The 27793-nt window shown below is 52.8% G+C and overlaps 7 protein-coding genes across 7 annotated transcripts; 3 read left to right on the top strand and 4 right to left on the bottom strand.

The window, feature by feature from the left end:
* Positions 1–421: 421 nt before the first annotated feature.
* Positions 422–2779, top strand: UHO2_04126 (uncharacterized protein; the record flags this gene model as incomplete). Its single annotated transcript, XM_041560083.1, has 1 exon — positions 422–2779. The coding sequence occupies one exon, from the start codon at positions 422–424 to the stop codon at positions 2777–2779; it is 2358 nt and encodes a 785-aa protein (XP_041416017.1).
* Positions 2780–3161: 382 nt separating this feature from the next.
* UHO2_04125 (uncharacterized protein) lies at positions 3162–5414 on the bottom strand (the record flags this gene model as incomplete). The annotated part of the gene is made up of 1 exon (XM_041560082.1): positions 3162–5414. One exon carries the CDS (start codon positions 5412–5414, stop codon positions 3162–3164), a length of 2253 nt encoding a protein of 750 aa, XP_041416016.1.
* A 369-nt stretch (positions 5415–5783) lies between these two features.
* Positions 5784–7418, top strand: UHO2_04124 (uncharacterized protein; the record flags this gene model as incomplete). The annotated part of the gene is made up of 1 exon (XM_041560081.1): positions 5784–7418. The coding sequence occupies one exon, from the start codon at positions 5784–5786 to the stop codon at positions 7416–7418; it is 1635 nt and encodes a 544-aa protein (XP_041416015.1).
* Positions 7419–7595: 177 nt separating this feature from the next.
* Positions 7596–12590, bottom strand: UHO2_04123 (related to SMC4 - Stable Maintenance of Chromosomes; the record flags this gene model as incomplete). Its single annotated transcript, XM_041560080.1, has 1 exon — positions 7596–12590. One exon carries the CDS (start codon positions 12588–12590, stop codon positions 7596–7598), a length of 4995 nt encoding a protein of 1664 aa, XP_041416014.1.
* A 362-nt stretch (positions 12591–12952) lies between these two features.
* Positions 12953–13627, top strand: UHO2_04122 (uncharacterized protein; the record flags this gene model as incomplete). Its single annotated transcript, XM_041560079.1, has 3 exons — positions 12953–12977; positions 13073–13436; positions 13531–13627. 3 exons carry the CDS (start codon positions 12953–12955, stop codon positions 13625–13627), a joined length of 486 nt encoding a protein of 161 aa, XP_041416013.1.
* Positions 13628–13864: 237 nt separating this feature from the next.
* UHO2_04121 (uncharacterized protein) lies at positions 13865–14905 on the bottom strand (the record flags this gene model as incomplete). The annotated part of the gene is made up of 1 exon (XM_041560078.1): positions 13865–14905. The coding sequence occupies one exon, from the start codon at positions 14903–14905 to the stop codon at positions 13865–13867; it is 1041 nt and encodes a 346-aa protein (XP_041416012.1).
* A 5646-nt stretch (positions 14906–20551) lies between these two features.
* UHO2_04120 (uncharacterized protein) lies at positions 20552–26161 on the bottom strand (the record flags this gene model as incomplete). Its single annotated transcript, XM_041560077.1, is given in 7 exon segments — positions 20552–20872; positions 21048–22179; positions 22432–23206; positions 23375–24193; positions 24233–24660; positions 24678–24685; positions 24758–26161. The coding sequence occupies 7 exon segments, from the start codon at positions 26159–26161 to the stop codon at positions 20552–20554; spliced, it is 4887 nt and encodes a 1628-aa protein (XP_041416011.1).
* Between the last annotated feature and the right edge of the window lie 1632 nt (positions 26162–27793).

Genomic DNA, 27793 nt, shown 5'->3' with positions numbered 1-27793 from the left:
TTCCACCCTCTACACCTCAGGAAACTTCCTCTCGAGCCAGCTTGCATACCTCACCCTATCACTTCAAGCTGAACAGTACTTCTCAATCCTCCTCTTCATCCGCACAAGCTATTCTTTCGTGACTGCTTCCAGGGGAACATGCAATCCTCCCGCTCTTCCAATCAGTCCCCTTTTCTTCTGCCGTTGCCTGCTATTCTATTGGCATATTCAAAACGTTCATCCATCCTATCAACAATCCCTTTCTCCTCACCATCCTCCGCCTCTATCTCCTCGCCATCACCTCCCCTCTCGTTCATAAATACTTTCCGAGATAGGCTTTAGTGATCCTTACATCAACGCAGAACAAAGACTCCTTATCGCCGCCAACGACCTTAGCACCTCTTTTCTAAAAGCTCAACCGGCGTCGCAACAACAACGATACATGTATCCCTCCCCGTCCCCTTCTCCGGCCCCCTCGCCTCCAGCATACCTCTACCTCAACCACCACCACCATCAATCCGCTAGCCATGGCGGTGGTCCTCTCCCAGGTGCTGGTGGCCAGGGCTCAGCCCAGAACCATAACAACTACAACCCCTCTTTCACTCCTCTAGGCAGGTTTCCTATCCCTTCCGCTGCATGGCCCCAACGTGCCCATCAGCATCATCCTCACTCGCATCAGCAGAGCTCCTCCCTTTCCTCCTTGCCTGCATCCCTTGCTCACTCGAGCGCTGCCTCCATCTCCGCTGGAGGCCCCTCTTCGCCAGCCTATGCAAATCTCGCTGCCCACCACCATCATCACCATCCCGCTCACGGCCCATCCGCTCTCTCCCACATCTCCTCCCCGGCAGCCATGCATTCGGCACACATGTCCAACTCTTCCGCAAGGTCCGATCCAGCGGTAGCAGCTTCAGGCTCGCCTCACTGGCAGCAGCAGATTCTCAAAGCAGAGATCTCACGTCAGTCCGCCTCTCCGCACCATCATGCGCGTGCGGCTGCACTAGCCGCCCGTTCCGCCACCAACTCTGCCATCGCTATTCAAGATCCTAACAAAGCTATCATGCCTCCACAGGTCGCTGCCAATGGTCTCTTTGTCGGCAAGAAGGATTCCAGCACCGCCAATGGCGGAGGAGGTGACCAGGACAAGGGTAGTGGTGCCGATCCAGCATCAGCCACCTCCAACGCTGGCTCGGCATCCAGCAACGGTGCGATCAAGGAAAAGCAGACCTGGTCCACTATCGACATGGGTGGCCTAGCCTTGAAGAACATCGCCAACGAGGTCTACCGCTATTCCTTCCTAACCTCGCTCTTTATCAATCACAACTCGCTCACAAGCATCTCGCCCGACATTGTCAAGCTGCGTCACCTTACTGTCCTCGATGCATCTGGCAACAAGCTCAACTCGGTACCACCCGAGCTCGGCATGCTCACAAGTCTGCGAGAGCTCTTCCTCTTTGATAACAACCTTGCTACGCTGCCACCTGAGCTCGGCACACTCCACCAGCTCGAGATGCTTGGTATCGAGGGCAACCCGTTGCAAGAGAACCTCCGCACGCTCTTCCAGCGAGAAGGCACTAGTGCAGTCATTGCATACCTCCGCGATTCCTGCCCTGTGCCATTGCCACCACCAGAGCGAGAATGGATCATGATCGACCCTGACCTACCCGACCTCGACGCAGACAAGGACGGCCCAGAAGCACCCCAGGAAACGTTCAACGTGCTCAGCTACAACATCCTCTGCGACAAGTACGCAACAGCACAGATGTACGGCTACACCCCCTCCTGGGCTTTGACATGGGACTACCGCAAAGAGTTCATCTTGCAAGAGGTCATGTCCTACAGTGCCGACATCTGCTGTCTGCAGGAGATCGACATGGAGCAGTTCGAGGACTACTTCCTCCACCATCTCTCTCAACACGACTACCAAGGTGTCTTCTATCCCAAGTCGCGAGCACGTACCATGCGCGACGAAGAGAAGCGACGTGTCGACGGATGTGCCATCTTCTACAAGACCGACAAGTACCAGCTCATCGAGAAGCAATTGGTCGAGTTCAACCAGATTGCACTCCAGCGGCCCGACTTGAAAAAGTCGGAGGATATGTACAACCGTGTCATGACCAAGGACAACATTGCCGTCATTGCTTTGCTCGAAAGCAAGCTCTCTGGCTCCCGAGTCGTTGTCGCCAACGTTCACACCCACTGGGATCCTCAATTCCGTGACGTCAAGCTTGTACAAGTTGCTATGCTCATGGACCAAGTCGAGAAAGCAGGCAACCGTTTCGCAAAACTTCCTCCCAAGCTCACCGTCGGAGATGGATACCCACCCGCACCCAAGTACACGCACGGCAACCAGATCCCCACCATCGTCTGTGGTGACTTTAACAGCGTCCCCGAGACGGGTGTCTATCACTTTTTGGCCAACGGTGCTGTACCGGGAGATCATGAGGACTTTATGGATCACGTCTACGGCAACTACACAGCGCAGGGTCTGCAGCACAGTTACAAGCTCGAGTCGTCCTACGCACCCGTCGGCGAACTCAGCTTCACCAACTACACTCCAGGTTACGAAGGTGGCATCGACTACATCTTCTATACCAAGAACACGCTCAATGTGACCGGAGTGTTGGGCGAGATCGACAAGCAGTACCTTTCCAAGGTCGTCGGTTTCCCAAACGCCCACTTTCCAAGTGATCACATTTGCATTATGAGCGAGTTCAAGGTGAAACCTCCTGACCTTGCTCAATCCCAGTCGACGGGTAGGCAAGTGCACCATCCTACTTCTTCATCGGTTGGAAGGAGGTAGCCGTCAGTTGCTCCCCTCTTTGTTCATAGTGTTCTCAATCATCGCATCTTTTTCTTTTTCTTTTTCTTTTTCTTTTTCTTTTTCTTTTTCTTTTTCTTTTTCTTTTTCTTTTTCTTTTTTATTTTTTATCCCACTCTCACATGTATTGCAACATTATGCCTTCTTCCTCCCTCTTTACATTCTTCTTTATAGCCCTCCTCTACACTATCCACGCCTTGTTCTTTTCTTGCTACTCACCATCCTTTTCCTCAGATTCACTCTTTGATCTTGTTGTGCTCTCTATCTCTGTATCTGCCTTTCTCGGCTCCCGTGTTTTGGAATTCAATGAAACATCAGTTCTCCATTTGCAAAGAATGGCATCTTTTCATGTACTAGAATGAGATCAGATGCGCTGCCGTTTACGTTGTTGATTGCGGGTCGCAGTAGCCACAAGATTGTTGGCGTTTCTCGCTGCTACCCCTGTCCCTGTGCCAACTGTCGTAGGCGTATCCGTCGCACTCCCCGCTTCGGTCGATGCAACACTCTGGACACTCGTCACACTAGCCGGATTGGAGTATGTTGCTCCTGACGTTCCCGCGATCCTGATCACTGGGTTCTGCAAAGTATGACTGGGTGCTGTGCTAGGTGCAGCGGATGAGAACGCAAAAGCTCCTCCGCCTGCTCCGCCTGCTCCGCCTGCTCCGCCTGCTCCGCCTGCTCCCCCAGCTGCACCAGCTCCAGCGCCGCCAGTGTTAGCACTGCCAATCGTGATGGGCGGCGGAGCAGCAGGACCGCCCACAGGAGGCGCTACGGGAGCAGCGGCCCTTGCAGCCGCCACTGCAGTGGTGGGAGGCGGTTGCTGCTGCAGTGGTTGCTGGCTTTGCATCTGTTGATGGCGCAGCTGTTCTTGCTGATGCAAAAGCTGAGCTAGTCGATGAGGATGGCTGCTGTTCAGGTTGAACTGATGCGAAGGTGCAAGATGATGCGAATCGATGGGTGGAAGGTAGTTGGATATCATCTTTGGATCCAAATCGTCTTGAATCACACGTCGGTTAGGATAGGTGCCTATGGGTTTGGCAAGACTGACAAAAGCGTTGGCCGTCGGCTTAGGATCTTGCCAAGTAAACCAGCCATGCTCGAGTGCTTGATTGGCAGTCAACCTTTGCTCTGGATCATACTGTAGCAATGAATCAAAGAGATCATAGCCATCGTCACCTTTGTTGCGTGTCGTATACCACCTTGAAAGCGTCTTGGGATAATTGTCCAGTCGCAAATGAGGCCACCAACCCTTGTAGTCAGGCATAGACTCGATCGCCGGCCACCTGTCTTTGTTGGGAGTACCTAGCACTTCAACGATACGTTTCAGTTGATCCGTTTGAAAAGGAGCTGCTTTTGTTTTGGGATCCACCTTTGCTTCTTCTCCTTTGAACATTGGTCGTAGAGCCAGGAGTTCTCCCCAGATACATCCGACAGACCACATATCGATGGCTGTGGTGTAGTGTCTTGCTCCCAGCAGCAATTCTGGTGCTCGATACCAGATCGTCACTACCACCTTGTCGCCATTGTACAGACTCTGGAGCGGGGAAGAGTAGAGACGAGCTAGACCCAAGTCACCGATCTTGACCACACCTTGCGAGGTGACGAGAATATTTGCTGGTTTCAGATCTCGATGCAGGATCCAGTTGGCGTGAAGATAGGCGACGCCATTGATGAGTTGCCAAAGCAGGCTTTTCAGTACGGCCGATGGAATTGGAGCACGTAAGGCTGTGGAGTGGTAGTGAATGATCTGTAGCAAGTCATGCTCTGCATACTCGAAAACCATGTAGATCGCTTTGTCTTCCAGCATAACTTGGTGAAGAGTGACAATGTTTACGTGGCAGAGTTCGCGATTGAGTGAGATCTCACGCATGGCGCTCTGTGAGATACCTGTGTAGATGGTTGCATCGGTTTCCTTGGTGTCCGGTTTGAACTTCTTGATGGCATAGACCTGGCCATCGGGAATAGCATTGGCGAGCTGTGCACTGTGATCTGTTCCTCCTAGCGCTGCTGGGACTGCTGCTCCACTTGAAGTAGCCAGGCTCGGAGAAGAATCGCCCAACCCGCTCGATGTAGCCTTGTCTCCTGCACCCTCAGCCAACGACTTTGACGTAGCATCAAGGCAAGAAGCTGCACTCGGCAAATCCAACAGCTGATGCTGCTGCAATAGCCCTGCATGCTTCTTTGCTGTTGCGCCTCCTCCTCCGGTTGCGACGCCTGAACCAGGTCCTGCGTCTCTACCTCCTGCGTCTCTACCCACTCCTCCTCCGCCACCCACTCCACCGCCGTACCCTATCGCAGGAGGCACGCTACTCGAGCTCACCTGGGGCGCACTCCTAAGCCTGGCCTTGTACACCCTTCCATAAGTACCCGAGCTCAAGAAGCCCAGAATTGTGTATGTTGCGAGCACAGGCTTGCGAACGCGGTCACGGTACTCTCGGTATGCCCTCATCGCCGCTGCTGGCGAAGAGTCGGTGGGTATATGCTTAGCAGCAAGGTCGTGAGGATCTTCGAATTGCGGCCAGAAGGCGCCTGCGAACGGGTCGTCAGCATCATCGTAGAAGTAGCCTGATGGTCGAATGTAGTCCGCCGAGGAGCTTGAGGCCGACGTTGAATGCATCTTGTAGGAGATTTGATCATGTACAGTCGTGTGTTGTGTTGCTGCCTTAGCGCGGAGACGGCGGCTCTACTGTACCTGAAGGTAAGCCCATCTTATGTCGTAAGATTGCTGTAGTGAACAACAGGCTTGCTGTTGAGGAGAGAGATAGACGAGCGATGACGAGCTGAATGAGGGAGAAAGGTTGAGGTTGAGAGAAGCAAGGTCAGTCCTCACCACCTCCGCAAGCTCGGATGTCGGGACAAGAGAGGGCCCTAGGATTCGTCGAGGGTTGGACAAGACGGTTGAACTTGCTTGCTCGCCATCCTCTCTCCCGCACCATCTCAATCTGTACGCTCAAACGCTCCTCTTCTCCTCGAGGCTTTGGCCAGGATGCCAGTCCACTTGTTCGCTAGCGCAGTATCCTTCGCCGTCCCTACGGAATACTGGGCCTCTCTCGCAGCCTCCTTGGTCGCTATCTCCTTGCTCAAAAGTTGGTCTAAAGGTGCAAAAGTTCTCGACCCACCTCGTGCTGCTTTGCCCTCTTCTTCCTTCAGTCCTATCCCGCCGCTTCCACAGGATCTCTTCATAGATCTCCATGGACGCGTTATCTTAGTGGCATCCGGCGCATTCACTCCACTAGGTGTTGTCACTATCTCAGCATTGGCTCATCGAGGAGCACAGATCATCGCTCTCACTCCCGACATTTCTTCGCCTGACGTGATCCAGCTCATCCATCTTATCCGAGACTCGACTCAAAACGAACTGGTCTATGCTGAACAATGCGATATTGGGAGCCTCGAAAGTATCTCTGCCTTTGCAGCACTATGGAACTCAGGCGATAAGAAACAGCCCGAGGGTGTGAGACGACTCGATGGTCTTCTCTTGCTCCCACCTACCCGCGACCAACTAGATCGAGTACAGCTCCCAACCAACTCCGCACAGAAGCGGAGGAGGAGAGATGCGGTCTACCAACTCCACGTGCTCTCACGTTTCCATCTCATCAACTCTCTGCTAAGCAGCCTCTTGGTCCTGCCGAGGGAGAGAGAGATTAGGATCGTCTCTGTGATGTCTCCTTTCTACGCTGCCGGGTTGTCGCATTTTGATCTTCTACCACCCTCCTCTCCATCAAAGAAGGCATCGAATACAGCGCAGAAACTGGACAAGATGGCAGAATCAAGTTACTCAGCTCTCATCGGTGCCGCTTCCTTACGGTGGTATACTTTGACATTGGAACTTCAACGAAGATTGGATCTGTTAGCTGAAGCGGATCCGAGGCCCTGGACGAAGCTGCCAGGCATTGATGTACAGCATGTCAAGACTGCTGCTGCTACCACCGGCAACAGTAAGGGTGGCGAGACAGTGCAAGAAAAGGCAGCGCAAAAAATGAAACAGCACTCCAACATTAACATCATCAACGTCTGTCCCGGATTCGAAAGAACCGCCGACATCATCGACACCTTCCTGCCTCATCCCTCTCGCCTTTCACCTCCATCCTTGAGCTCTCCAACAGCCTCACAGCCATTACCAGAAAAGGGAAAGCCATCAAAGACAGCAAGCATCCTAGAAAGCGAACTAGCATCCCGTCCGATCCCTGCTCGCACCGCCAACCCGATCTCCATGCTCATCTTCTACATCAAAATCCTTCTCCGCTGGTGCTTGCTCCTTCTAGTGTGGCCTGTTCTTTGGCTTCTCAGTAAATCACCTGCGACAGCAGCAGATAGTGTGGTGTGGGCCACGACGAGAAAAGTAGAGCCTCTTACGGCTAGGTATAATCGCATCCTTGCCTCTTTATCATCCAGCGGCGAGGAGGAGGGCAAGGAGCCCGAGGTGAGGAGATGGCAAGATGCTATCATTCCAGCTGAGATGTATAGGGAGGGTAGGATCATTCGCCCTCAACTTCCGCCTAGATTTGGTAGCAGCAGACAAGGAGGAGAGGCATGGGCTAACTTGTGGAAGGCTGAGGAAGAACAAGTTGAGAGAAGGCTCAACGCTCTCGGTGGAAGCATCAAGCGACCCAAGATCTGAGCCATCTTTGTGCTCACAGAACAAGTCGCATTCATTCACTGACAACAGCAACAGGTCTGCAGAGCAAAGAAACATGACTGATTCTGTATTGATACACTATCTTAACTTGAACAAGATTGCCTCTTCTTCATCGTACAATTCAAACCCGTGCGACTGTGACTATGGTTGTGTTTCTGCTTATTGTCTCGTTGCGGGAGCAGCATTCGTCAACGTCTGAGAAACGCTCCTCTTGTTGTTGAGGCCCAGCGCCGGTCCCTTGACGACACCTTTGGCCAAGTTAGTGGACGCAAACGAATTGTGCATTCTCGAACGCTGCAGCACCGAGCCAGGTGTTTTGCCAACAGCAGGTGTCATCAGAGCATGCAGGCTCAGTTGTGAACCTGGCTTGGCTGATGCAGCAGACGGTGTCTTTGGTGCTATCAGCTTGCGACCGCCCGGCCGAGGAGTAGTTGCAACCAAGTGTGCTTGCGAGTGATGCATTGGTGTCGCTACTGGAGAGCTGGGCGCCAGCGTTGTTGCCACACTCGCTCGCGACTTGGGAGCGGGAGCAAGAGCGGGAGCAGGAGTGGGAGCAGGAGCGGGAGCAAGCAACTCAGCGTTGTCGATTGTGAGCGACTTTGTGCAGTTGGCCGTCTTGTAGACACCGATGAGACGCGACGACAGCTCGAACATGTTGTTTCGCAACGAGATGATGATGAATTGACCGCCCTTAGTCCGCTCTCGAATCAAGTTGGCGACAATCGAGACGTTACGGAAGTCCAATGCGGCGTCGATCTCGTCCATCACGTAGATCGGCGTTGGCTTGTAGGCGTGGAGCGCAAACACAAGTGCTAGGGACGACAGCGTCTTCTCACCACCGGAAAGGTTCGAGATGTTCTTCCACGACTTCTTAGGGGGCATGACGGAGAACAAGATTCCTTCGGCAAAAGGATCGAGCGAGTCGACCAGCTCGAGCTCGGCGTTGCCTCCGAGTGTGATGGTCTGGTACATCTCCTTGAGTTTGGATGAGATGACACTGAAGCCCGCCATGAAGTTCTCCAGACGCTGCTTGCGCAAGTCGTCGTACCTCTGCTTGGCTGCATCGCGTTCTTGTGTCGTTGCCTCGAGGTCTTTGGCACGTGAGAGGAATTCGGCTTCCCGCTTGCGGTACTCTGCGAGCACCGACATGTTGGCCGAGCCATTCGCCACCTTTTCTTCAAAGACTGCCATCGTTCCTTGAATCCACTTCTTGTCCATAGCGCGCAACTCGTCGTCCGAGTACTGCTGCAGCTCGAGAGACAGCTCCTCTTCGCCTTCGGCCTCTTGGTCCCCCTCGTCAATGGCATCTTGATTGCCGCCTTTGGCTGCTGCCCGCTTCTTCGCCGTTTTAGAGCGGCTGGCAGTTGCCTCGCCATTATTTTTTTCACCATCTTCGGCCTCCGCATCCTGCTCATCATCAGAGTCTTCAGGGTCGATGTAATGAAGGCTGAGGGCGGAGAGCCTCTCCTGTAAAGCGTTGAAGCTCTTCTCATTCTCGTTCTTCAAGCGTTCGTTTTTCTCCATCTTTTGCTTGAACTCCATCTCGAATGCACGGAACGAGTTGACCGACTCAGAGCGCTCGTCGAGCTGCGACTTGATCTCGTCGCGCTCCTCAGCCTTGGTGTCCATAAGATGCTGGGCTTCCTCGGCCTTGGAGCGGATGCTATCGGCGGCTCCCTTCTTGCTGGCGATTTCATCGCGGAGTGCTTCGATTTCGGCGTCAAGCTCTTCAAGTAGGCCTTCGTTCTTTTCGATCGATTTTTGCAGCTTGAGCATATCCTTCTCGGCCTTCGACTTGGCCACCTCAGCTTTGGTGGTGAGCTCAGAGGAAAGCTCGATCTTCTCCTTGATACTGTCGACCTTGCTGTTCTGCGTTCGGAGCTCGACACCACCGGCTTCAAGAATGCGCTCCTGGAAGCCTTCGATGTCGCCCTCGATAGCTTGACTCTTCTCCGTGAGCTTGGCGATTTCCTTGTCGAGCGAGGCGATCTGAGCGTCAAGCTCAGCAATACGGGAAGCATCGCCAGCATCCGGCTTGCTCTGGGCCTTGAGCTCGACAAGGCGCCTCTTGGCTTCAGTGACGCGCTGTTCACCGCTCTCGAGGTCCATGCGAATCTTGTCAAGTGCCACCTCGATCTGTGGAGCACGCACACGGTGACCATCGAGCAATGACTCGACAGTCTTGATCGAAGCAACATGACCGCGCAAAGACTCCTCGAGCGCATCACGATCTCGCTCCATTCGCTGCAGCTGCTCGGGAGAGACCTCGTCAGCAGCAAACTTGGAGCTCATAGCACCTCGGGAGACTTTGTTACCACCACCAGACATGGTACCACTCTTGTCGATCAGCTGACCGTCGAGTGTGACGACACGCCAGCGTTTGGCTCCATAGGCAATGCGGTTGGCGTGAGGAAGATCCTTGGCCACGAGCGTGTCGCGTAGCTGGTGGTAGAAGGCGGCAGCGAAACGAGCTTCACGTGGCCTGACCAGGTCGAAAAGTCGGGGTACATTCTCGGGAGTGTCGATAGGCGCAAGGGCAGCTGCAGTGATGCCGAGTCTGTCGAGCGCAAGGAAGTTAGCTCGTCCAAGATTGTTCTTTCGCAGATGATCGATACATGCCTGAGCACACTCGACAGTGTCGACAACGATGTTGTTGAGACCCGGGCATGCGGTGCTGATAGCGACGTCGTACTTGTCATCAATCACACCGAGGTTACCGAGTCGGCCGTGGAAGCCCTTGATCATACCGAGTTCTGCTTGACGTGTGAGACCGGAAAGGACGTCGCCGCGTGATCTGCTAGCACTGACCGTCGCCCGCGCCTCATCAGCTCTGGAGCGTGCGGAGCTGACTTTGCTGCGAAGTAGCGATTCCTGCTGCTTGATCTCGTCAAGCTGCTTCTGACAGGAAGCGATCTTCTTCTCGAGGTCGCGTCGCTCCTGATTGAGGCTCTCGACCTCTTGGTGCTTGGATTCGTTGTCGAGCTCAAGGTTGCGGAGTGCCTCCTTGGCCTCTGCGATGCTAGTCTCGACTTGAGCGCCTCGACTGGCAAGCAGAGCGCGCTCCTCTTGAGCGACGTTCTTGGCGGCAACCTTGTCACTGATCTTGGCGGTCCAAGGCTGGAGCTCGCGTTGCTTCAGCTCGATGGCGCGGCTGAACTTCTCGGTCTTGCCCTTGAGCGAGTCTCGGATTCTTTCGAGCTCAGCCTCTTCACGCTCGAGCGAGGACTCAAGCTTGCGGAGTTCGGCTTCCTCCTTTTCGATCCTGTGAGCCGAGTCGGAGGCAGTGGATTTGGCCTCGGAAGCAGCATGACGATCGTCGGCGAGTGTCTTTGTGAGCTTCTTGTTCTTGGTCTCGAGATGCTTGCGCTTCTCCTGAAGCTGGACATCCTCCTTTTCATATTTGGCAAGCTCCTTGACCACCTTTTCGGTGCTACGAGCAAGAGTGTCAAAGTCTTTTGCCAGTGCCTTGTACTCGGCCTCGAGCTCCTCGATCTCAGCCTTGGAGCCGGAAAGCTTCTCGACTTCTTGGGCAAAGATAGCATTGAGCTTCTCGATGGCATCTGTGGCAACCTTGATGTTGTCCCTGCATTCGAGAGCCTGGATCTGCCACCACATGGACTGTCGCTGAGTGAGCTCGTTCTGATAGCGGAGATATTCCTCTGCTTGACGTTTCTTTGCCTCCAGAGCATCTTTCTCCTTTTGCACAATCTTGAGACGACCAAGCTTCTCAGCTCTGCGCTCGTTGGCCTGGTCGACAAGCTTAGCCTGCTCTTCGATAGGGGTCTTGAAACAGCTGGTGCCGATAATATCTTCGAGATACTCAAGGAGACCCTCTTCGTGCTCGTTCTTGGCACGAGGAGGCATCTGAGCAATAGACTCGACTTCACCTTGCAATATGAGGAAACGTTTGTGGTCGAGATCGATGCCCTTTGCCTTGAGAAGGGTAGTGACCTCTGTGAATGTAGACTTGCGATCGTTGATTGAGTATTGGGAGGTGTTGTTACGGTGAGCAGTACGCGAAACGACGAGCTTGCTGCCGGGGACCACCTTGAATGCGTCTGCGGGAAGATCGATAATCTCACGGAACCAGACCTCGACACTGCAGTGAGGGAGATTCTCCATGCCAGCCGAGTTGTGAATGAGCTCACTGAGCTTTCCCTGACGCATTTTGGTGGCTCTCCAACCAAAGACGAAAAGGAGTGAGTCAATGACGTTACTCTTACCACTTCCATTGGGGCCGACGACACTGGAGAAGTTTTTATGGAAGGGACCGATCTCTTGACGACCGGCGTAGGATTTAAAGTCGTTCAAAACCATCTTGTGAATAACGAGACGTTTGGGAGTTGCAGGAGGAGGAGCAGGTTTGGCGGGTGTTGCAATCTGCTTGAGCAAGTTGGAGGAAAGAGTTTGTGGTGCAGCAGCTTGGGATGAAGCTTCGTCGATAGGCTCCGGTGTAGCAGAACGAGCTTCTTTGAACGATGTTTCAGAAGCATCCGACTCGAAGTCTTTGTCGTCCTCATCCATTGGCTCGAGTTTGACAGGGGCAGCCTTTGGTTTGGATGAAGCTTTGGATGCTGCCTTTCCGGCTGGAATCGCCTTGGCACGACGCGCTGTGGGTGATTGGAAAACGTCGTCGTCCTCCTCCTCCTCCTCGTCGTCACGAGCGACACTGAGCGATTCGTCGACCATATCTTCATCCTCTTCTTCTTCGCTCTCTACCACCTGTTTTGCGCGCGACCTCGACGTCTTGATAGGCGGCGGCGTGACTCTAGCAGAAGAGGCAGACGTTCTGGATCGTGCTACAGATGTGCGGGATGCGGCGGGCTTGGCTGCTCTAGACCTTGACGCAGGCTTGAGCGGTGTATCAGGCCGATCCTCATCCTCATCCTCGTCCTGTTCTTCGTCATCATTGTCCGCTTCCTCTTCCTCTTCCTCTTTCTCTTCCTCTTCCTCTTCCTCTTCCTCCTCGTCTTCCGATTCCTGAATGCGCCTTTGCGACCTTGAGGATGATGCTGGGGTCGTTTTTGCCGACGAGCGAGAAGCGCGCGATGACTTTACTTGTACTGATGGAGATGCCAAGAGCGACGATCTTGACGAGGCGTTGGATGCCATGGAATCGCGTGCCTTGGAAGAAGCTGCCCTGCGTGGCGGCATGTCGAAGCTGTGGATGTGCGTGTAGAAAGCAGGTGGATGGAGGGATGGAGGGATGAACAAAGTGAGCATGACGCCGAGCAGGGTTCTAGTCTTGAGCGACTGCCCAGAGTGTTGCTCTTTCTACGCGCCAACGCGTCAGAGTCCCGTCGAAATGTGTTTTTTTTTTTTCCCTCTTCTCGATACGCGCTGGTATGGACTCAGATCACGTGCTTCCCCCTCTCCCCTGGCCTCCACTTTAACATTTCTCGCACGAGACTCGTAAGGAATCAATGAACTTGCTCGTGCAACTGAATCCTTACCATACTTACTTGCAAACACCTTGGCCCCTAGTACGACGATCTCATCACCTCAACTCGCACACGATGCCGAACACAAACACAAGGGTAGGTAGGATCCTTTCAGATCAACTGCCTATGCTGTGATGCTAACTTTGCCCTTTCGACGTCCATCGCAACAGCCAAGCCCCTCACACTCACAACCAGGCCGATCAGATCGCTTCAACAACCTCAACGTATACTACTGTCTCTGCGGAGAGTTCGCTCTCGTCTGCGATCGAACTCTCGCATCCCTGCCGCTTCGACCGCTCGACAACTCTCGCGTGCTTCGCTGCCTCGATTCACCACCCTACTCGATCACTGGTGCTCCACAAAAGGTTCGAAAAGCGCGAGCCTTCAAGGTCAGCGCATCACAGGGAGAGGCCAAGTTGATCAAGAGGCCAGATGGCACCGTAGAGAAACAGTATCCATTCAACTGCTCAAGATGCAAGCTGCAGTTGGCTTACGAACACACTCCGCCACCACTGAAGAGTGGAGGGAAGTTCACTTTCGTATTGCGTGGGGCATTGACGTAAGTTGACCAATGCAGCTCCTGTTTGAGCAGGTGCAGATTGATCAAGAGCTGACATTCACTCGAACTTGCCTCCTCGGCCTCGCATGAACAGAGATAGGCAAGGAGTTCTCCCGCTCGACACTTTCCTGCAAGATTTGCTAGCATCTCACAATGATGACAATGATGAGCACACTACCGAGAAGCCATAATACCTCCTCTAACATCAATCCGCGCATATACCCACCGCCTCTCACCCACAAGAGCAAATGAAATCAGACAAGTCACACGTAAATGAAAGCGAGCAAGCAACTTGATTTCAGTGCGACAAGAAAGATAGAAGACAGGGAATATCTGTGTGCGAATACGGACCTAAGTAGAACAAAGAATGCGATGCGATTGGGTGGTATCATCATAACCGATTCGAGAATATACACTCGACTAGCTATTTAAACAGCAGTGCGAGTCGAGCTTGTCTTGTTACCAGGGATGCCGTTGTTGTGGCTACCAGTGGTGGAGGCGGTGGGTGCCTTTTCGGTGGAAACAACAGGTGGAACGGTCTGCTTGATGCCAAGCTCACGTTCGAGCTTCTCGGCGATACCGTCAACCTTACGGTCGCACTTGCCCATGTTGAGCAGCTTGCTGTCGTGAACAGAGCCGAGCGAGTTGCTGAGGTTTCCACCGCCACCGAGGAACTCGTCCTTCGAGACCGGCTGGTGGTGGGTCGACTCGTGGACGATGGGTGCTTCGTGAGTGACGACGTGGGTGGGGATGGTCGTCTGAACACGGTGGTACTCGTGCGTGTCCTTCTCAATGATGGGCTGGACGACGTTGTGGATGTGATGGTGGATGTGCTCCTTGACACGCTCACCCTTGTCGACGACCTGGCGATGGACGGGTGCCTCAGCATACTCGTCCCTGTGCTTACCAGCAACCGAGGTGAGCAGAGTGGCGTCCTTATCCGTCGAGGCGTGAGTCTCATGCACCTTGGTCACCGGATGAATCTGCCTGTGAATCTGCTCAGCAGAGTGTTCCGAATCGAGAACGGGCTGAGTGTGGTGCTGGATGTGGTGAACGTGGCGCTCGTGCTCCTTCTCACGAAGAACCTCCTCAACCTCATGGCGCTGGTGAGTGCGGTGCGTGACAGGGGCAAGGTGCTCAACATCCTGGTCGACCTTACCCTTGCTCACGTCTAGGTGCTTGTCGAGAGTGCCGTCGTGGCCGTGCTTGTGAGGGATGCTACCGTCCTTGGCGTGAACGTTGGCAGATCGGCCAAGACCGTGCTCGATCTTGTCCGTGATCTTGTCATCAGTGGTGCGGTGGTCGTGGTGACCAGCAGTAGCGGCACCAACCGAGCCGTACTCCTTGTTGCGAGTCTGCGGAGAGCCAGGGTTGGAGGTGGGGGCGGTCGACGAAGAATGATGGCCCTCATCAGACGAGTCGTCACCCGAATGGGATCGACGCGAAAGAACCTTCTTAACAGAGTTCATTGTTGTGAAGCGTTTGTGGTGTATTGGGGCTTGGACGGACAGTGTGCCTATTGGTATGAGCGGGCTTGATCTTCGGTCCTGTGTTAGTATGGATGAGGAAGAAAAACAAGTGATGGTTTGATGGAGAGAAATGGCAAGGGATGGGATCTCAACTCATTGTTTATACGGTTTCTGGAGCATGCTTTCCTGACCCTCTGTAAGCCTTGGCGAGTCCATTGACCAAAGGCAGCGAAGGGCCCTTGGGGTCGTCATCATCGCCGGAACATAGGAAGACCGGTGGTCTGCCCTGACGGCATTTGGCTGTGCATCCTGACCGGGCAGAAGTGAGAATGGACAAGGAGAAAAGGCTGCGATGATGCGGTCACCCTCACAGCTCCGCCAAACACCGAGTTCCTTGCCGACAAGAGAGAAACAAGAAGGATGGGTCGAGCGAGGGAATGACGCAAGCTCGGGAATGACGCAAGCTCGGGAATGACGCAAGCTCGGGAATGCTCATTTGCCTCTCGACTGCTAGCTCGAAGCAGTCATGGTGCCAGGCAGTGAGCCGGAACAGGGTATGAGACAAGTAATGCTTTTGGTCCAAAAAGGCGAGTCTCAAGGGAATGATGTCAGAGCCCAAGGGTAGCATGATCTCGACCTGGACCTGGACCTGGACCTGGACCTCGGTCCTGCTAGGCAGGTCGTGCGATGGTAGGGGCGAGTTGGAGAACGGGCGAAATTGCGGCGATGACGAGTTGTAAGGAATGTGAGCTGTGATGGGCTCTGTCTAGCTGTTGACTGTATGCGTGTCCAGAATAGGGCCAAAGCTGGCAACACTTCCAGAAGAGAGGCGAGAAGGTGGAAGGCAAGGATGAGACACGAGGTGGTGCAGTACACTCATTCTTCCGTTCGCCAAACCAGTCAAGGCGGAGCGACACAGGCTGATGTCGATAGAGCGTCAAGTTACGTTGGGCCGCCTGGTCACGATGTTCGAAGCGACTCAGGAGTCAGCACGTCCACTGGCACACACAGACACACACACACACACATCCACACACGACAAGCATCAACGAACCGGTCCACAGGTGGGGAAGAAGGAACGGAAACGACGTCAACCAGACCTTTCCCACGGTCTGCATGGCGTGGGCACAATCTCACAGCGCAGGATTCAAGTGCCATGGTCAGTCGGCGACTCGGTCAGACAAAGGGATGCCCCAGCACTCGAAGAATAGAAGCAAGCAAAAGAAGAAGCGAGGAAGCGGCCATGTGGGTGTTGGATACGAGAGGAACGCATAACGAGAATACAAAATAGTCTTGCTTCGAGCTCAAGCCAGGCGGCGGAGAGAGAGAGAGAGAGAGATGGTAAGCAGGGAGGGTCCTTGACCGCCTTGCAAGCTTCGACGACAGACAGGAAAGCGGCCAAGAGCGGCGAGAAAAGAAAAGAGTAGTGACGTCTAGACAGGAGTGTTGCTCTTGACAAACGACCATGACTTTAAAAGCCGAGAGACCGAAGGCACACTCTGACAGCTGACTTGGCCCGGCCAAGCATCGCAAAGGACCCTCAACCCCCACCATAGCCTTTGTCGTCGTAAGGAATGCAGGCAAAACAGCCGAGCCAGATAGAAAGATGTTTCTGTCTTCTCGCGCGCACAACGACATGAATCATTCATTGGTGCCATGCTTATGGTTGTAGTATCACCCTTCTATGCCGAACAGTGAGACTTGTTTTCCGTCATTTCGCATTCCTTGTCGCCCCCCAACAGGAAAGCAGACCTTCAGCTTATCAGCATTTCTATCTCCTATACAAAGATGCTCTCGGTCATGTCATGATTCAGGGAGCTAAACCTCGCAATCTTCGGGTAGCAAGAAAGCTTGTTCTGATGCGACTGCTCTTCCGCATCGAGATCTCAATCAGCTTGTAACAGGCGAGCGACTCTGGAACCTTGGTTGCCGATGCACGACCGGTATCCCAGAATGCTTCCCAGACCAGCATGACCTAATACCCTACAGTACAGCTTAGGGTGGATAGCGTTTTCTGACATCTGAAACGAGGCAGGAAAGATAGTTAAGTTAGAACACCTTTCGTTGGAAGATGAGTCAGACGAGACAGATATGGAATGTGGAATGCCAACGACAAGACATCACCTCTCTTGGATACCATTGCATCACGTGATCAGTCATGAAGGCGTGCGCGTCTGGACTGGACTCAAACAAAGCGAAAATTTTTGTTGATCACCTGCAAGGAGCATAGTGGAGGTGCTCTTCACCACACCTCTCCACTCTCCACTCCTCTCCTCACTACCATCATCTTCACATCTCCAAGCCAGGCACACTACTAGCTGCCTGGTTTGTTCTTTCTCCTTGTTCTTTCGGTCTCTCGCCACAGTACCTTGGCACCATGTCGAACGAGTTGCCATCTGGCACAATGATGGCCAATGCAGGATGACCCTGCTGCTCCTGCAAATGTGACAAGCTGCTCTCTTCTTTCATCCACCAGCGCTTCCCAGGCCAGGTTACTGCTTCCTGTCTTGACTGCCACACCAGGTTGCCCCAGTCGACATGTACACCTTCTCGAGCACCTTCCCAGGTACCCTCCCTGTACCCAGCTCCCTGCCCACCCACTGCCTTCCCGGCCACCATTCGGGACCTCACACCCCAGGCTCCTGCTATGACACCTGTCAAACCAACACTCCCAACCCCTGCCTCTCCCCTCATCACTCCCCAACCACTGCCACCCATCCCAGACCCCTCATCCTCAGCTGCACCTGCACTCTCAGCAGCCTCTGATCACAACTTTGTGACCCATTCAGATTTTTCGGCTGGTATTGGAGAGCTTCATCAGTTCCTTCAGGACAAGATTATTGCTGCCATCCATTTGATTGCCAGCCCTCTCCCACTGTCTCCACCAGTCACCACCCCTCGCCCTTCTAACCCCACCTACACTGCCTCTGCCCAATTCACTGCTCCACTGGCACCACCACCAGCCACCCCCCATCCTGCCCTACCAGCCTTCATCAGTGAGTACCAGCCTGCAATCGCCTATCCCTGGCTGCCTGCCAACCTAGTTGACAAGGTCCTCCAGGACAGCATCAGCATTTACGAGCTCCCAAAACTTGCAAACCCATCATGGCCCAGCAGCACGGCCCTGGAGGACCCCACCCCAGTCCTCATCGAAGGTTTCTCCATTGTCAAGGCTCCCACCACCTCCACCTCCAACCGCCAGTTCGTCAAAGCGGTGCCCAACTTCTTGACCTTCAGCAGACTGTGGGTGGTGTTTGTCATGGGCCTGGATGCTCAAGAAGCAGGAGGGTCACTGGTTCATATGGAAGGAGCACAGGTATCGGAGATCTAGTCGATACCAGTAGAGAGCATGATCATAGTGCAGTCTCCATGGAGACCATGGACTTCTATGGACTCACATGCAAAGGAGCACAGAGCCCATATGCAAGGAGGGCCAGGCACAGCCACGAAGAGGACCAAGCTCAAGGAGCATGCAGATGGTTACCACTCAGGGGCTCGAGAGACAAGAGTCAAAGGAACTGTCACCAGTCAAAGGAGAAGGAGCAGTGTATAGGGAACTGGCAAGCAGGTCCTGAGGAGGAGGAGCAGTGTCAAAGGAGTCGACACCAGGTCCTGAGGAGGAGGAGCAGTGTTGAAGGAGTCGACACCACTCAGGAGGCACAAGGGTGCCAAACAAGCAGGATAGCAAGGAGGAGGAGCAGTGTCGAAGGAGTTGACACAGCTCAAGAGGCACAGGGGTGCCAAGCAAGCAGGAGAGGCCCCCTGAACAGTACTCGATGAAGAAGGTACTCTCTGGAGAGAGAGCAGGAGCAGCGTCACTGGTGATGCTGTGAAGAGGTATATAACCATGCTTTCTCATCATCAAAGGTTGAGTGGATCCTCATCCACTCTACACACCATCATAACTAGTTATCACTTCAGCATAAGTATATATTAGTTTCAGTCAGCATAGCAGCAATCTATCAAGGTTGCTCCTCATTGTAGTGCATGTGTTGTATCACCACTACCTGATGTCCGAAGGCGACCCATAGCAGGTCAGCAGTCTGGATATAGATAGAACTGAAGGCAGTAGTCCACTGCGGTCCGGGGATCACTTCAAGCATCAAGTCAACACACTGGACACTCGTGTTGACGCCACCAATCTTATCACCAACACCACCAACCTCATTACCATCAACACTCACCAACCTTATCACCGACATCATCAACCTCATCATCATCATCAACACTCACACCAGACCATGGTGTCATCATAACCTATGCATTGATACCGATCATGCCGAGCTACCCCTGAACAGAGTGTCCACAGAGGTCAGCCAAAACCTACAATAGTATATACCACGAATGCCACCTGCTGTCATTGTGCAACTTGATAGTCGCTGAACGACTAGCTTGTTGAGACTGATACCGAGACAATAGCTGTCACACAGTTTGATAGTCACCGAGTATCTCGACAGACCAACCTGGGTTTCAGGCGCGAGACCCCTGACAGCGTCCACCTTGGTTACTCCGGCCCTCTCCGCCACCGCGGTCGCCACCATCACATCAAGAATCTCCCAATGGATGACAGGAGCAAGTCACACCTCTGGTCCAAGATTTCCGCCCAGGTCCAGGAGGGCCGGCTCCTCAAGGTTGATCCTCAGCAGTTCAACCTGGTCTGCTCACCAGTTGGCACAGTTCCCAAACCACACTCCTCCAAGCTGCATACCATTCACCATCTCTCTCACCCTCACCTTCCCTGTCCACAGCAACTACCATCAGTCAATGAGGGGATCACACCTCACTTCACCACAATCCGGTATGCCTCATTGGCCAAGGTACTAGACTTTGTGCAGGAGCACCTGGGTTGTCGCCTCTGGAAAAGCAACCTGATGTCAGGGGTCTCGTGCCTGAAACCCAGGTCGGTCTGTCGAGATACTCGGTGACTATCAAACTGTGCGACAGCTATTGTCTTGGTATCAGTGACTATCAAGTTGTGCAGTGACAGCAGGTGGCGTTCGTTGTATATACTATCGTAGGTTTCGGCTGACCTCTGTGGACACTCCGTTCAGGGGTAGCTCGGCATGATCGGTATCAATGCGTAGGTTATGATGACACCATGGTCTGGTGTGAGTGTTGATGATGATGATGAGGTTGATGATGTCGGTGATAAGGTTGGTGAGTGTTGATGGTAATGAGGTTGATGGTGTTGGTGATAAGGTTGGTGGCATCAACACGAGTGTCCAGTGTGTTGACTTGATGCTTGAAGTGATCCCTGGACCGCAGTGGACTACTGCCTTTGGTTCTATCTTGATCTGGACCACTAACCTGCTATGGGCGCCTTCGGACATCAGGTAGTGGTGATACAACACACACACTACAATGAGGAGCAACCTTGATAGATTGCTGCTATGCTGACTGAAACTAATGTATACTTATGCTGAAGTGATAACTAGTTATATGGTGAGTAGAGTGGATGAGGATCCACTCAACCTATGATGATGAGAAAGTATGGTTATATACCTCTTCACAGCATCGCCAGCGATGCTGCTCCTGCTCTCTCTCCAGAGAGTACCCTCTTCATTGAGTACTGCTCAGGGGCCTCTCCTGCTTGGCACCCCTGTACCTCTTGAGTGGTGTCGACTCCTTCGACACTGCTCCTCCTCCTCATGACCTGGTGTTGACTCCTTTGACACTGCTCCTCCTCCTCCTGATCAGTGACAGTTCCTTTGGCTCTTGTCTCTCGAGCCCCTGAGTGGTAACCATCTGCATGCTCCTTGAGCTTGGTCCTCTTCGTGGCTGTGCCTGCTCCTTGAGCTTGGTCCTCCTCATGGCTGTGCTTGGCCCTCCTTTGCATGTGGGTCCGTAGGAGTCCATGGTCTCCATGGAGACTGCACTACGACCATGCTCTCTACTGATCTCGACTAGATCTTCAATACCTGTTGAACCCGTGACCCTCCTGCTTCTTGAGCATCCAGGCCCATGACACTACCCCCCTCTTAAGAGCCGAGCTCCGTCGAGGCATGCTCTGGTCTGGTTCATGCTGACTCCTCCTCCTCCTCCTCCTCCTCCTCGACAACATCGCCAACATCATCCTTCCTCCTTCTCTCTCTACTCCTACTGCTTCCTCTTCCTCTCTCTACTCCTAACTTTGTCTACTCACTCGTCCCCCCTCCGACACCTCATACTCCTGGATGAGGTCGGGACAGTTGAGGTTCTCTACTGGTTCCCATGAAGCAGCTTCTTCTGAGTACCCTCTCCACAACACCTTGTACTCTGTAGTACCATTGTGTGAATGCTTGTCAATGAGTGCTTCGACTTTGAAGTCGAGGTCCTCATCTGGAAGTGATGGTATGGTGGGCTGTTCAGCACGTTGAGGAAGAGAACTTGTTCTTGCTGGCTCGAGCATGGCGACATGGAACATGTCATGCACCCTAAGGTTTGCTGGCAATGTGATTCGATAAGCTCGGTGTCCTACCCATTCCTGAACTGGGTAGGGTCCTGCAAACCGGGTATCTAACTTGGGTGTGGGTCTCCGTGTCTTCCAGTTTCGATGGTTGATATAGACCATATCACCCACCTTAAACTCGATGTCCTTGTGCTTCCTGTTATACTGGTCCACTGATCTACGTTGTGCCTCTCTGATCTGCTCCTGGAGGTACTTGCAACGCTCCTTTCCATCCATGAGGTACTCGAAGTGACCTGGATCATTGACTCCTAGTCGTTGAGGGATGTCAGGATGAGCTTTGGGGTTCCATCCATAGCATGCAAAGAATGGTGAGACACCAATGCTGTTGTGGACCGTGTTGTTGTACACAAAGGCTGCAGTGTCCAGCAGGTTGACCCAGTCATCCTGCTCATAGTTGCAGTACATCCTGAGGTATTGCTCTATGACCTGATTGACCCTCTCTGTCTGACCATCAGTTTGAGGATGGTAAGCTGTGCTAAGTGAGTGCTTCACACCCATTTGCTCTGCAAATGCCTTCCATGCTCCTGATATGAACTGCCTGCCTCGGTCTGATACCATGTGATCTGGATATCCAAAGAGTCTAACCATGTGTCCATATAGCAATACTGCAGTCTGTTTGGCCGTGACTGTCTTATGGGTTGGAGCTAGTATGGCAAACTTGGTTAGCCTGTCGACAATGACTAAGATAGAGTCATAGGTCTTGGAGTCATACTTCTTCGATGGTGGTAGTCCTTCGATGAAGTCGAGGGATATGGAGCCCCAGGGCCTGTCTGGTGTTGCTAGTGGCTGTAGCAAACCATATGGACGATGACGAGGAGCTTTGTACCTAGCACATACAGGACAACTTGCTACATAGTCTGCAATCCAAGCTGTCATGTTTGGCCACCAGTAATGTCATTGAGCTGCCTTGATGGTAGCATCTCTTCCTACATGTCCAGCAGTAATACCATCATGGCATTGGGTCATCACCATGAATCGCAGATGCTCTACAGAGAGAGACTGTCCATCTACCTCTTTGGCACTCCTTGAGTGTCGGTTGTTGGTCCTCCCTGGCATGATCACTTTGGGGATAACCAACCTTCCTCCACTGTACCATAGGTCGTCCTTGAGTTCGAAGGGCTTCTTCCTATGTATCTCCTGTAGCTCTTGGTCTAAGGGCTGGAAGATCTTGACCAGGTCTTTGAGACCTTTTGATGCTATGGACTCCATCGAGAGCATAGGGGCCACTAGGGTCGAGTCATGGTCTGCTGTCTCCTTGAACACTCGAGGAGGCAGTAGTTGCCTCACATTGTGATCCTGCTCTTCACCAGCTGGTTGCATGTCAGTCCTTCTGGTGAGAGCATCAGGTTCACCACCTTTGTCTCCTGGTCGATACTGCAATATGAAGTCGAAGTCTGCTAGTAGTATGGCCCATCGAGCCTGTCGACCTGTGATGCGTCTCTGTGACTTGAAGTACTTGAGGGCTTCATGGTCAGTGAGGATGACCAGTTGACTCGGTAGTCCAGCTAGCATGTGTCGCCACTGAGTAAGGCAGGCGACCACAGCTAGGAGCTCCTTGTCATGGATTTCATAGTTCTTCTCAGCAGAAGACATCTTCCTAGAGTAGAAAGCCACTGGATGCCATCGTCCTTCATGCTCCTGCTTGAGTACTCCTGCTATAGCAAAGTCACTTGCATCAGTCTCCAACCTTGTTGGAAGGTGGTAGTCGAAGTGCTGAAGCACTCCTGCTGATGTGAAGGCCTGGATGAGCTTGTGGAAGGCCTGTTGGGCCTCCTCTGGTAGCTCGAACTTCTTGAACCGTTCTATAGGCTTTACCAGTGCTGTCAAGGGCTTGGCTATGCGAGCAAAGTGGGCTATGAACCTTCAATAGAAGTTGGCAAAACCCAGAAACCTCTGGATGTCATGGATTGACTCTGGCATTGGCCACTCCTTGACAGTGCGCACCTTTTCTGGGTCCATCTCTATGCCCATTGGCTTGATGATGTACCCCAGGAACTCGACTGTCTTGGTGTGGAACTCACACTTCGACAGCTTAGCAAAGAGCCTGTTGCTCCTTAAGTGAGTGAGGACCTCGGTGACATGCTTCACATGTACCTCCTCAGTGTCACTGAAGATCAGGAAGTCATCTAAGTATACCACTACATATACTCCAATGATGTCTTGGAAGATGTCATTGATGAACGACTGGAAGTGAGCTGGAGCATTGGCTAGGCCAAAGGGCATCACTAAGTACTCATAGAGTCCCAACTGAGTGCCAAAAGCTGTCTTCCATTCATCTCCTTTGGCAATCCGGATGAGGTTGTATGCTGCTCTAAGGTCTAGCTTGGTATAGATCCTTGCCTTCCTGAGTAAGAACAGCTGCTCCTCAATGAGGGGCAATGGTGCCCTGTTCTTGACAGTGATCTCGTTGAGACCTCTGTAGTCCACACAGAGTCTGAGACCTCCATCCTTCTTTGGTACGAAGAGCACTGGTGATCGTGCCGGGCTCTTCGATGGTCTTATGAACCCCTTCTCGAGGTTCTCATCCAAATATCTCCTCAACTCGGACATCTCCTTGGGTCCCTTAAGGTATAGGGGCCCTTGAGGTGGCTTACCTCCTTCTATCAACTCGAGGTGGAGATCATGCTCAGTATGATGGGGCAGCTTGTCTGCTTCCACCTCATCAAACACATCTCGCAGGTGTTGGTATGGCTTTGGTATGTCTGCAGCCGTCACCACCTTGTCTACCTCCACCTCCATCTCGACTCCTTTGTCTGCGCCTGTAGGTACAAAACCAAGAGCCAGGAGTGATGATGGTGGCTCCTCCAACAACATGAACCCTATGGGTCCATCTTCCAGAGCTGCTCATAGTATGCGCTCTGCTGAGACAAACTCATTACCATGAAGGGTTGGTCTCCTCATGGTTAGGTCCCCTGCTCTTGCTGCCTCAGGGGGTCTCCTTGGGGGTCGGTCCTGCTCCTGAGTCTTGAACTCCAGCTGGCCCATATCCCATTGTATGGTGGGTTTGAGCCGCCATAGCTCAGTGAACCCCAGGATGAGGTCATAGTCTGCAGTGTCGGCCACTGAAGCTTCGACCACACCCAGATTGTGTGTACCAATAGATACCTGCATGCTCGCAGAACTATTGATGGAGAGTTGGTGCCCGGTGACACCATGGATCGATCTTGTTTTTATGGGTTTTGTGGGTATTTGGTACTTACTAATGAAAGAATCTGAGACTATGGACAAACCAGCACCAGTATCAGCTAGTATCCGAGCAGGATGGTCTTGAACCATTCCAGAGAGCTCCAGTACTGCTTTGCCTCCACTGGTAGAGAAACATACTTGACAACCTTGATATATACAGAGTGATGGCGAGGAGGTTTGTAGAGCAATGCATGCCATCAGTGCATCACCCCACTGACGTTTCCCTCGTCGTCATCATCATCGTGCTCCTCCTCGTGATCGGGGTCCATGGGTTGCTGGTATGAGCTGAGGTCCATGGCCTCGGGGTCACCTGTCTCAGTGCTGCCTGTGTGGCCATCTCCTGAGTCGGTGGCCTCCTCGAAGGGGTCTGCTGTGGTGACCATAACCTTTGGTCCCATGGGTCGAGAGCTAAGAGGGTTTACCCTCCTGCTGGGGCAGTCTCTGGCCCAATGGCCGATACCCTTGCATACATGACAGGTGTTGATACCTGATGGAGCAGGGCTTCCTTGCTTCGAGGGTTGGGTGGGATGATGAGGAAGGGGTCGGTTTAGGTTTTGTATAGTTGCTTGTGTAGTTGCTTGTGATGGTGATCGAGCTGGATAAGGTTGAGTGGGTTGTCGGATGGGGATCGAACTTTGATTTGGCCGAGACCCAGTTCTTAGTGGAGGTGACGTGGCATTTGGGAGTGAGTGTCTAGCCGAGGACTGCTGTAGTAGCATCCTCTGTCGATCGATCTCCTCAACCTCTCGATACCACTCCCATCTCTTCCCAGGTGGATTCCTCTCAAACTTCTCCTGTATGCTGCGAGTGAGACTTCCTCTGAAGAGATCAATCACTAGCTCGTTATCATCTAGGTTGACCTGTCCCTCCAAGTCTCTGAACCGCTCTACATGACGTGTGGCGGCACCAGGAGCATCACTTGTGAGTCTGAGAGCCAACAGCTTGTTGTATGCCTCCATCCTAGCATTGCGTGGGTTGAACTGCTCTGACAGTCGCTCTGTGAAGTAGTGCCAATCATTGAACAACCTTCCTTCTCTAGCTCTATCAATGCGGAGCATAAAGGTCCACCACTCTCTTGCTGTCCCTTCCAGTTGAGCACCCATGTGATTGATCATCCTAGACTGCTCATACACCTGGTTGAACTTAAACCATGCTTCGGCTTCTAGAATGAAGATCTCCATGTCTCGGGGATTGAACTTTGGAAAGGGGGTGGCAATGGGCTTTGACCGGTTAAGCTCTGCCATGATGCTGGTATCCTCCTCGTGGTCCAGGGGGTAAGGATCCGTCCTAGTCCTGCTGTAGGGGTCCAGCTTAGTCTTGACATATCTTGGCCCAGTAGGTGAAGCGTACTTCTCGTAGTTGATGTCCTCCTGCTCATCCAGGTTGAATGAGACTGATCGTCTTGGTCGTGGAGCCGGAGTAGGAGTATGTGGGTCTCCTATCATAGACTCATCTCCTCCTCCTGCTTGGTCTTCCGAGTGAGAGAGGTCCATTGTCTCCTCCCTACCCAGCTGAGCTCGTTGTAGTCGTTCCTCTCGATGACCCTGCCTAGTAAGCTCTAGCTGAGCTTCCAATAGAGTGAGTAGTCTATCGAGCTTATTGTTGAGGTCTGGGTCCGTCATGGTGATCGTGAGGAGCTGCTTGAACGATCCACTCTAATGTCAGGGGTCTCGCGCCTGAAACCCAGGTCGGTCTGTCGAGATACTCGGTGACTATCAAACTGTGCGACAGCTATTGTCTCGAGATACTCGGTGACTATCAAGTTGTGCAGTGACAGCAGGTGGCGTTTGTTGTATATACTATCGTAGGTTTCGGCTGACCTCTGTGGACACTCCGTTCAGGGGTAGCTCGGCACGATCAATATCAATGTTATGATGACACCAAGGTCTGGTGTGAGTGTTTATGATGATGAGGTTGATGGTGTTGGTGATGAGATTGGTGATGTCGATGATAATGAGGTTGATGGTGTTGGTGATAAGGTTGGTGGCGTCGATGATAATGAGGTTGATGGTGTTGGTGATAAGGTTGGTGGCGTCAACACGAGTGTCCAGTGTGTTGACTTGATGCTTGAAGTGATCCCCGGACCGCAGTGGACTACTGCCTTCGGTTCTATCTATATCCGGACCGCTAACCTGCTATGGGCGCCTTCGGACGTCAGGTAGTGGTGATACAACACACACACTACGATGAGGAGCAACCTTGATAGATTGCTGCTATGCTGACTGAAACTAATGTATACTTATGCTGAAGTGATAACTAGTTATGGTGAGTAGAGTGGATGGGGATCCACTCGACCTATGATGATGAGAAAGCATGGTTATATACCTCTTCACAGCATTGCCAGCGATGCTGCTCCTGCTCTCTCTCCAGAGAGTACCTTCTTCATCGAGTACTGCTTGTCATGGGCCTGGATGCTCAAGAAGCAGGAGGGTCATGGGTTCATATGGAAGGAGCACAGGTATCGAAGACCTAGTCGATACCAGTAGAGAGCATGGTCGTAGTGCAGTCTCCATGGAGACCACGGACTCCTATGGATTCACATGCAAAGGAGAACCGAGCCACATGCGAGGAGGACCAAGCTCAAGGAGCAGGCACAGCCACGAAGAGGACCAAGCTCAAGGAGCATGCAGATGGTTACCACTCAGGGGCTCGAGAGACAGGAAGTCGACACAGGTCAAGAGGAGGAGGAGCAGTGTCGAAGGAGTCGACACAGGTCATGAGGAGGAGGAGCAGTGTCGAAGGAGTCGACACCACTCAAGAGGAACAGGGGTGCCAAGCAGGAGAGGCCCCTGAGCAGTACTCGATGAAGAAAGTACTCTCTGGAGAGAGAGAGCAGGAGCAGCATCGCTGGCGATACTGTGAAGAGGTATATAACCATGCTTTCTCATCATCATAGGTCGAGTGGATCCCCATCCACTCTACTCACCATAACTAGTTATCACTTCAGCATAAGTATACATTAGTTTCAGTCAGCATAGCAGCAATCTATCAAGGTTGCTCCTCATTGTAGTGCATGTGTTGTATCACCACTACCTGATGTCCGAAGGCGACCCATAGCAGGTCAGCAGTCTGGATATAGATAGAACTGAAGGCAGTAGTCCACTGCGGTCCGGGGATCACTTCAAGCATCAAGTCAACACACTGGACACTCGTGTTGACGCCACCAATCTTATCACCAACACCACCAATCTCATTATCATCGACATCACCAATCTCATCACCAACACCATCAACCTCATCATCATCAACACTCA

Source organism: Ustilago hordei (genome assembly GCF_900519145.1).
Source record: "Ustilago hordei strain Uho2 genome assembly, contig: UHO2_contig_07, whole genome shotgun sequence".
Taxonomy (NCBI): domain Eukaryota; kingdom Fungi; phylum Basidiomycota; class Ustilaginomycetes; order Ustilaginales; family Ustilaginaceae; genus Ustilago; species Ustilago hordei.
Note: the sequence above shows the minus strand (reverse complement) of the source record. Positions and strands in the feature narration are given on the sequence as shown.